At 39.8% G+C, this 8,253-nt stretch overlaps 3 protein-coding genes across 7 annotated transcripts in view; 2 read left to right on the plus strand and 1 right to left on the minus strand.

Moving 5' to 3' along the window:
* LOC123971412 (cyclin-dependent kinase-like 5) overlaps positions 1 to 3,217 on the plus strand; it is a 42,049-nt gene extending 38,832 nt beyond the window's left edge. For all 5 annotated transcript variants that reach the window (XM_046050215.1, XM_046050213.1, XM_046050217.1 and 2 more), the window contains one exon: positions 88 to 3,217. In XM_046050215.1, coding sequence (XP_045906171.1) covers positions 88 to 447 — 360 coding nt within the window. In that variant the 3' untranslated portion in view covers positions 448 to 3,217. The remainder of the gene's footprint in view (positions 1 to 87) is intronic.
* The window catches only part of LOC123971410 (cytoplasmic FMR1-interacting protein 1 homolog), a 1,205,200-nt gene that overhangs the window by 978,461 nt on the left and 218,486 nt on the right, over positions 1 to 8,253 (plus strand). The window lies entirely within an intron of this gene.
* On the minus strand, positions 3,290 to 7,708 carry LOC123971455 (retinoschisin-like). The gene is made up of 6 exons (XM_046050316.1): positions 7,654 to 7,708; positions 7,155 to 7,186; positions 6,817 to 7,057; positions 5,591 to 5,732; positions 5,313 to 5,508; positions 3,290 to 3,742 (listed from the first exon to the last, which is right to left on the minus strand). The coding sequence occupies exons 1-6, from the start codon at positions 7,706 to 7,708 to the stop codon at positions 3,590 to 3,592; spliced, it is 819 nt and encodes a 272-aa protein (XP_045906272.1). The 3' UTR covers positions 3,290 to 3,589.

An 8,253-nucleotide genomic window follows, 5' to 3' on the forward strand; every position in this document is an offset into this window, starting at 1 on the left:
TAAGTCTCAAAGAAAGAAATGAAAGTATTATGTTGTTTTTAAATGTTTGATTTACATATGTTGGCCATCTTTAATGTCTCTCTCAAGAGTCAGCCCTTGAAGTCTCTGCGCAAACTTCTGCACCTTTCGTCCTCGTCCTCCAACCAGACCGCACCGTCTGATATGCGCTACCAGCCGCTGCCTAATCCAGCCTCTTCTCAAGGTGGTTTCACAGAAGGCCGGGGTCACTCAGGGGTTAGCACGCCCCAGCTGAAGAGCCGACAGACAGCCTACCCGCTACCCGGACAGCTGGAGTCTGGCTGGCACACGTCCGCCCTGGGCCGCCCTGAGGGCAACCCCTACCCGGAGCAAATGAGCATCAAGGGAGGCCAGAATGGGCACGGCTTCGGACGCCCCTCCAGGTCTCGTATGCCAAACCTCAATGACCTGAAAGAGACGGCTCTGTGATCTTCATCACCCTACAGCTCTCAGATCCACTTCAGACTCCTCCGTTTCCCCTCTGTTTCTCCTACACGTCCCTTGCGTAACAGTACACCTCCTGAATACACACACACATAAAAAACACAGATACCAGACCTTCAGTTTTAAACACTGCTTGCGAATAGGCCAAAAGCCTTTTTATGTCTTCATTTTTTTTAAAGCTTCCATGTTTGATATACTTTATATTATTACTTCTGTAATTCTGATTATAATTTGTATTATAAAGTAAATATATTACAAATTAAATATATATAAATGGATAGATAAAGCGTAGATTTTAAGTGTAAGTATTTTTGTTTCTATTCGATATAGAAATATAGTACATTTTACTGCGTAGTATTTCCTTAAGATCATCTAAGGCATTCTAAACAAATAAAGTTTTATCAGTTGTTACAATAGAAAAGAGTAATGTCAGTAACTTTGCATTGTGTTCATCTCACCAAGGATTGTAACTCCAAGCTGTCTTGCCTTTGGATGTGCTCTGTCATACTGGACACAGACGCTCAAACGTGCAACTGTCAAGTCAAGTCAAAACTGTCTTGTTCTTGAAAATATAGCTGTTGTGCAGTTTTTCTGAGTTGGCACTGACAATCTATAAAGCTTAAATCTATGTGTTCTTTTTCAGGGTATTTAGGTTTTTATGTCTTTTTGTAATGCAGCCATTTTAGACACTATGGTGCCATAAACTAACAGAAATCGAACCTACATCGCCCTCTGTAGGAGATAATAAAGCACTGCAGCTACTGTCTTATGACATTACATGCACTAACATTTAGGCACTGACTTTTCATGCCCAATATGTGTAGATCACCATTTAGATATATATTATAAAAAAGACGTTATACAATTAAAACTATTGTTACACCTCACTCATCTCAAATAGAACACACACAGTAACTGTTCCTTATACAGACTATACCAACAACCCTTTTGGTAGTAATGTAATCAAAACTAATTTACTTAAATGTTTATTAATATAAAAGTGTCATGAAGCACCCTTATGGATGATTTATACAGTAGTAAAACCTTGAAACTTGTCCTGCTTCAAGCAAACTTCAAAAAGGACATGGAAAAGGACATATGGAGATCCTGAAGGATGTGATTCTCTATGATAACTTCCCTCCAGGATTCAAGGAAGTCTGTTTTTCTCACTTAAAGATTTCACATAAGCATCTTCCAAGTGGTTCTACTTGTTTAATCAGTTAAAGAAATGTACAAATACATCCCAAATATTACATAAAATTTAACTGCTGTAAAGATTTCACTTGTAAAACCTAAATTGCAAGGATTTTTTCCCCCTAATCATTGTTAGAAAGTAATTTTTACAGCAGCTAGAGGAACACAAAAGCCATTCTGGGTGTACAAGTGCAGTGGTCCCCAGTAACGTCAGTTGAACTTAATTGTACCCCTTTATCAACACCGCCCATCATGTTACAAATGTGTGTTTGAATTGATCATGAACTGGATGTTATTTAACACAACTGATTATATAAAAGTATATTATTACAGTGTGTTTAATACAGGTGAACGGTCAATGATTAGTTGAGTTTACATTTGTATTGCTCCCACTTGTAGTGGCAGAAGCTGGTTGAAAAACACCCATTTATTCATCCATTACTCTTAGCTGTTTCATCCATGTATTTATTACTACTCTTAGTTTTTAACTATTTCAACTGTTTATCCATTTATGTTAGCTTTTTCACCATTTGTCCATTACTTTCTCGCTAGCTATTTCAACTGTTTGTTACATTTAGCTATTTTAGCTATTTCCCCAAGACTTTTACACTAACCATTTCAACAGTTTATCCATTGATTTCAGCTATATTTTTAAACCATTTATTCATTACTTTGAACTATTTGGACTGTTTATCCATTAACCCTTAAGTACATGTTTAGACTATCTTCCTTGCTAACTTTTCACACACTTTCAGTCGCAACACGTGTCAATGTGTCAACAGGTGTCAGCTGCTCTACAGTCTTTCCATGTCATCCCTTGAAACCCCCTGTTTTCACATGTACCTGGTTGGGAATCACTGTACTAGTGTATTTTTAACTGATTGCACATACTGAGCCACTTGGGTCAAGCTTTTGAGACATCTTACTATAGAACCACAGTGGGGGCAGAGGCTCTGCACTGTAACATCGTTTTCTGTCTGGGATAAAGTGCCATGTAATAGCTTGGCAGAAATAAATCCTAAGCTTTTTAATGTTGCACTTTGAAGAGACTTTGTGGCTCAGCAATATTTCTCTGACTCTGTAAATTCTTCCTCACTTCATATTCATCATGTGCACAGTGTGTGAAGACTGAAACAAAGGGGCCTGAGGCTCCCACACTAACACACTCTGTCCAAACATGACCGTATCGTATTGTGTATTGTGCATCTGTAAGGACTGTGCACACTCTGTATTTCACACAATACATTTCTCTCTTTGGATTATTGTTTTGCTGAAGGAGCACTGTGTATTATATTAATACTGATGTGTGACTACTTGTTTGGTAATATTTATAACAGAAGATGTTTATCAACTGTTTAAATGAAATCAAGTATTAAGTTTGTGCTTTTATTACAGACACAAATTAGTAGCATAGTCAGTGTTTATCTGCTTTTTTTTTCCACAGAGCATTTACATGAGAACATAAACCCACAAATGAATGCTTAACAATTTTAGAATATTCATGTTTACATATGTAACAGTAAATCTCAAATAAAACAAACTCCTTTGATTTGACTCTTAATCTGTAGAATTGTTTTTATTACAGGGTTTTGAATAAGTAATCAAATATATGTTTTACTCCTGTAACTCCAGGCTTCCAAATTGCGTTTCAAACTGGAATTCCCTGTATGCACTGAAGAAGGTGTCCAATTTTGTATTTACATGTTAAAACAATTAATTTTTAAGTATTTTAAGACAGAGAAGTAGTGCATCAAAGGACACCGAACATGTCCACCAGCCCAGACTTAGTTTTCTTTGAGTCTCACCACAGAAAGACTGACATGTTATAGAGATAATGGTCATAATTCACTGCTGGACCAGCGTCCCCCTTTTGGCAAGCCGCCGCTTGGCAGGGGAAGGATGGACAGTGAGGAAAAAGCAGGGTGAGTTCACTTCAGGGACACTTGTTCATGCACATCAGCAGCTCCATCCTCATGGCGATGCGGGTGTGCCAGCCCAGCGGCAGCAGGCGGATGTAACGAGCTACGATGGGTGGGCGCAGCAGGTTCTGCACCGAAGAGGAGCGGTCAGAGTTCCCATAGAAGACCTGTAGGGTAGGAAGTAAACTGCATGTGAACGACTTTATTATCATGTCTCTTCATTTTCACTTCGTTCTTCATGAGGATCCATTCTCTCAGGAAAACTGATGATGATTCCTATCAAGCTCATTCTTATACTTAAAGAAAAACATGTCTGACATGGATCCCATATGATGTGATTATTCCTTAAACTATTATTTTTTATGCCTTTGCATTAATTAGATATTTGATGGTCCTTTTGGCTCATTAAACACCAGCATATTTTTTTCAGTGTATGTAAAAATCACAGTGGATAATTTGACCGCCAAATAGAAGTGAAAAGAAACATTAAGGCTGAAGCTATTATTTTCCTGATTAATCGATGAATTTCTTGGTCTACATAATGTCAGAAAATAGTGGAAAGTGCTCATCACACTTTCTTAAAGCCTAAAGTGACATTTTCATGTCTTTGTTTTGTTCAACCAAGAGTGCATTCAATTTAAAATGATATGAAACAGAATAGCAGCAAATGCTCACATTGGAGAAGCTGGAACCAGAGAGAAACCAATCATTTCAGTGGAAAAAAAGCCATGCTAAACTCTGCCATGTCACCTTTTTCTGAGAGATTATTATGGAAAATGCAGAAAAACTAAATATTAAGAAAAGTGACACGGCAGCTCTTTAGTGGGGCATTTTCACATACAGGCTGGGGCCATTGAGTCAGAGTGAACAAAGTAAGCATAATTAACAGACGAAGACAAATCCAAAATATTACCATCAAGAGTAACATTACGTGAGATCTGAAGGTCAATAACTAGTTGCACTGAATGTGTTTAAAGTGCTGAAATCCCTGTGTTCACATTCCTAATAGATACCATTTAACAGCAGATCGGAGAATAAAATCCCAGACTATTTATTCTTCACTAACTAAAAAAACAATTCATTTAATTCCAGTAATGAGGCGAACATACTTAATTCAATATTTAACACAGGGAGAAATATAACTGAGCCTACAGGGGGCAATTTAAATGATGGTGATAAGTTTTATTAGCTGGTAGACAATCAAGAGGTGATCATTAGTGTTACCTTTACCTAAAGGATTGTAATACACGCCTACATTTGCCTTTAACAGAGGACTGACAGCAATGGACTTTTTATGGGTTATAGCTGATTATTGATTGATTCAGCTTTCATTTGGTCTTTTTTATGTGTCGCATTAAATCCTTGACCTTGATCTACTGGACAAAAGCAGTACTGTGAAGTTGTCCATTGCTGTATTCCGCTAATAAAATGGCTTGGTTATATAATCTGTGTGTGTGTGTGTGTGTGTGTGTGTGTACAGTGCTGAACAACTCAAAGCAGAATGACTAGTGCCTAAGACTTTCAGATAATTTGTTGTTTGTTTGTCACTGTGAGGGCGTCACTTTTTGTTCTTACTAAGATTTTACACGACATGTCAGGGAAACAAATTTTCACACTTTTTTATTGCAACTCTGCTGGTGACAAAGAAACGAGTCACAAACCTGCCATTTGTTGCATTAAAAAGACTTCAAATCCACTTTCCTCAGTCCTACACTGACTTCTATTTTGTGTACTTACCCTGTTGTTTCCTGTCTGGTCTTTGTAATAGATCCAGTTGAGAGTTTCCACGGTGCGATATTGGACGCTGTATTTAGTAATCCACTCATCAGCATCGCAGCGGCCCTGGATGAGGATGCCAGACACCACACCCACCTCCTTCAGGTCAATCTGGATCCACTGAAACTGGTCATTAAACTTGGACAGCCACGCACACCTAGCAAAAACCAACAGTATGTATGCTTTTGTTGTAGTATATTCACAATAACAATAAGAAGAGGTAGGTTGCTGTGACGTACCCAAAGCCTTGATTGTTAAGGCGAGCCTTGTTGGGGGTCCAGGAGGAGTACCAGCCGACGTACTGCTCCTGATTGGAGCAGCTGATCTGGTCTGATGTCACAGATCCAGATTCAAAGCCCAGGGCTCTGTGGTAAGGGCATTCTGTGGAGGACAGATGTACAGTTTACTGCAGCATTAAAACTTTTTCATTGGTAAGATTCAGCCATCAGAACACGTGAACGGCCAGAGTTTACTTAATATAGGAAGATAATTGCTTAAGACTTGATCTGGTCTGGGCCTGACATACAGTATATTTGTGTTCAACACTTGCATGCAATCCTTTTACTGATGCTGAAGTTGTTTCCAGATTTACACCTGACCTGCAACTGGAACAAAGTCCACTTTGTCACATCTCCTCTGTTACAATTAATTAACTGTTCATAATGACTACACTATCTGAATGCTGCCATTATGCCGTGCTATGTCAAAATAAATTCATAAAAAAGGTTGACACAGGGTTTTTTTTCACAGCCTCAAAAACAATATACAGTATAATGCCCAAGTAACATTTGAATGTCTTCATGATTTTATTCTCTTAATAAAGTATTCTGACCGGCCTTCCTGCTTGCTGATTATCTAGCTTACACTAAGATCCGATACTCTGAAAGCTTGCGTGATACGGTGGAAGATAAGATGATCGGGACATCATCCCGTGTGCTGCTTTGCCCAGTATCATGCTATTAAGTGAAGGGCATGCCCTATTTTGGGCTCCCTAATCTGCTCATCACATTCCTGCACAGGTAATGAGATTATCTAACAGCTTTTGCCATTCCGGGCCTCTTCCTCACAGTTATCCATTTCTTCAACCCAAACTGTTTTCATCTCTATGACAGATCCATGCCCTTTTAACTCAAAGTAAAAGTGTGGCTGAAAAAAATGTCACAGTAGAAGGTGATTGTGCAGACTGAGCCAAGATCTGGCTGAGTGCATATAAAGGACACAGCCAGATATCATCAGCTGTGTGATCCATCACACCCACTGGAGCTCTCTGGTGGATCCACAGGATATAAAGCCCATTCATCTCATTCATCTTTACATGGGTGATGTGCCCTACCATGTCAGCGTCCTTCACATAATGTGCCTCACGTTTTTCAAAACTTACTGCCCTGCCCAACATCCAACAGAAAGGGGACTACAAGTCAAACCAGGTCATGTAACCCGGGTGGAGCCAGCCAAGAGTCCTCACCTGGCATGCAGTTCAGTGAGTGACCCTGAGGTGATGGCGGTGGCAGTGACGTTGGCAGGACAGATGGGACGACAGAGGGGATACCTGTCGGTGAATCAGCAGCTTCGCAGTCACAGGTGCAGGCTTTGATGTTCCGCGTCCACGTCTCGATCACCGGCTGGTCCGCCTCCTGGACAGCCTCCTCCTCCTGGACAACCTCATCCTCCTGGACGACCTCCACCTCTTGGACAGCCTCCTCTTCCTGAAGGGCACACAGGGAGGAGTTATTGCAGAATTTGCTCCCAGAGTGAGTTCAAAACCCCATTTCAAACTTTCTTTCAGGTGGTTTATTAAGGGACGCTTACCTCCTGTGAGTGAACAGCAATCAGGGCTTTACCACATCAACAGATGCATGAAATGTAGAGGCAGATGGTGAACATTAATATGAAAGCTAAAACCATACTTCTGTTGAACTAAACTAAAATTAAGACTTTGACAAATTTATTTATGAAGTTTGCTGCTGTCATAAACATGACTATGAAACTATTCTGCATTATTTGTGTGTTTGTGACCAGAAGAAACCTGAATTGAGATTTGTTTTTGTTATTTTTGTGACAGACACAATCGATGAATAGCTCAACAAACATCTTCATAATGAAATAAAGTAAATCTCAAATTTTACTGCGGCAAAGTTTCTGTACAGCACTTTGATTAGCATGGTTACAAAAAGACACAACAAGCAAGGAAGAACAGTGAGTAAATGCCCAGTTTTTAAGGCAGACAGAGTGTGTTATAATCTTTTTATATACAGTCTATGGTTATGATTTAATAATATCCCTCATGCAGGCGAACACTTACCCTGAGACAGAAGCAGGACGAGCAGTACAGCAGCACAACGAGCAGTGACTTCCATCTTCCTCTTCAGCTGTGCTGGAATGCGATGTGTGTGTGACACCCAACGCTAGTGGACAGGATTACTATAATCCACAGACCCGTGATGACCTTATCTAACACTCTCTATTGGCCCATCGACACCTCCCCTAAGCTTGTCTTATTGTTGTATTGCTTGTACTGCAGCTGAGGGGAATGCCATCACTTCATAAATCAAGAGTGAGCATCATTCTCTATGGCGGTGGAGTCCTCCAGGATTATGATGCCATCACCTTTCAACATCACAAACTACTTATGTGTTGGAATACGTTGGTGACACATTAGAAATGGCCTAGGCAAAGACTCAATTCACAGCAATCACAGATGATCCCATGTTAATATTTTACTTTAAAACATCAAGTAAGGGACGTCCTAGTGGCCTAATTTGCTCATGCTCCCTGTACCTCAGCTGTCCCATCTGATTAAAAAAAACTGTGTCCACCACTGCAACAGGTGCCATAATGTCACTTTACATGTAAATGTACATTTTGTCTTACATCTAAGAGGAGTAGTTTGACATTTTGGGAA

Source organism: Micropterus dolomieu, linkage group LG05 (genome assembly GCF_021292245.1).
Source record: "Micropterus dolomieu isolate WLL.071019.BEF.003 ecotype Adirondacks linkage group LG05, ASM2129224v1, whole genome shotgun sequence".
NCBI classification, from domain to species: domain Eukaryota; kingdom Metazoa; phylum Chordata; class Actinopteri; order Centrarchiformes; family Centrarchidae; genus Micropterus; species Micropterus dolomieu.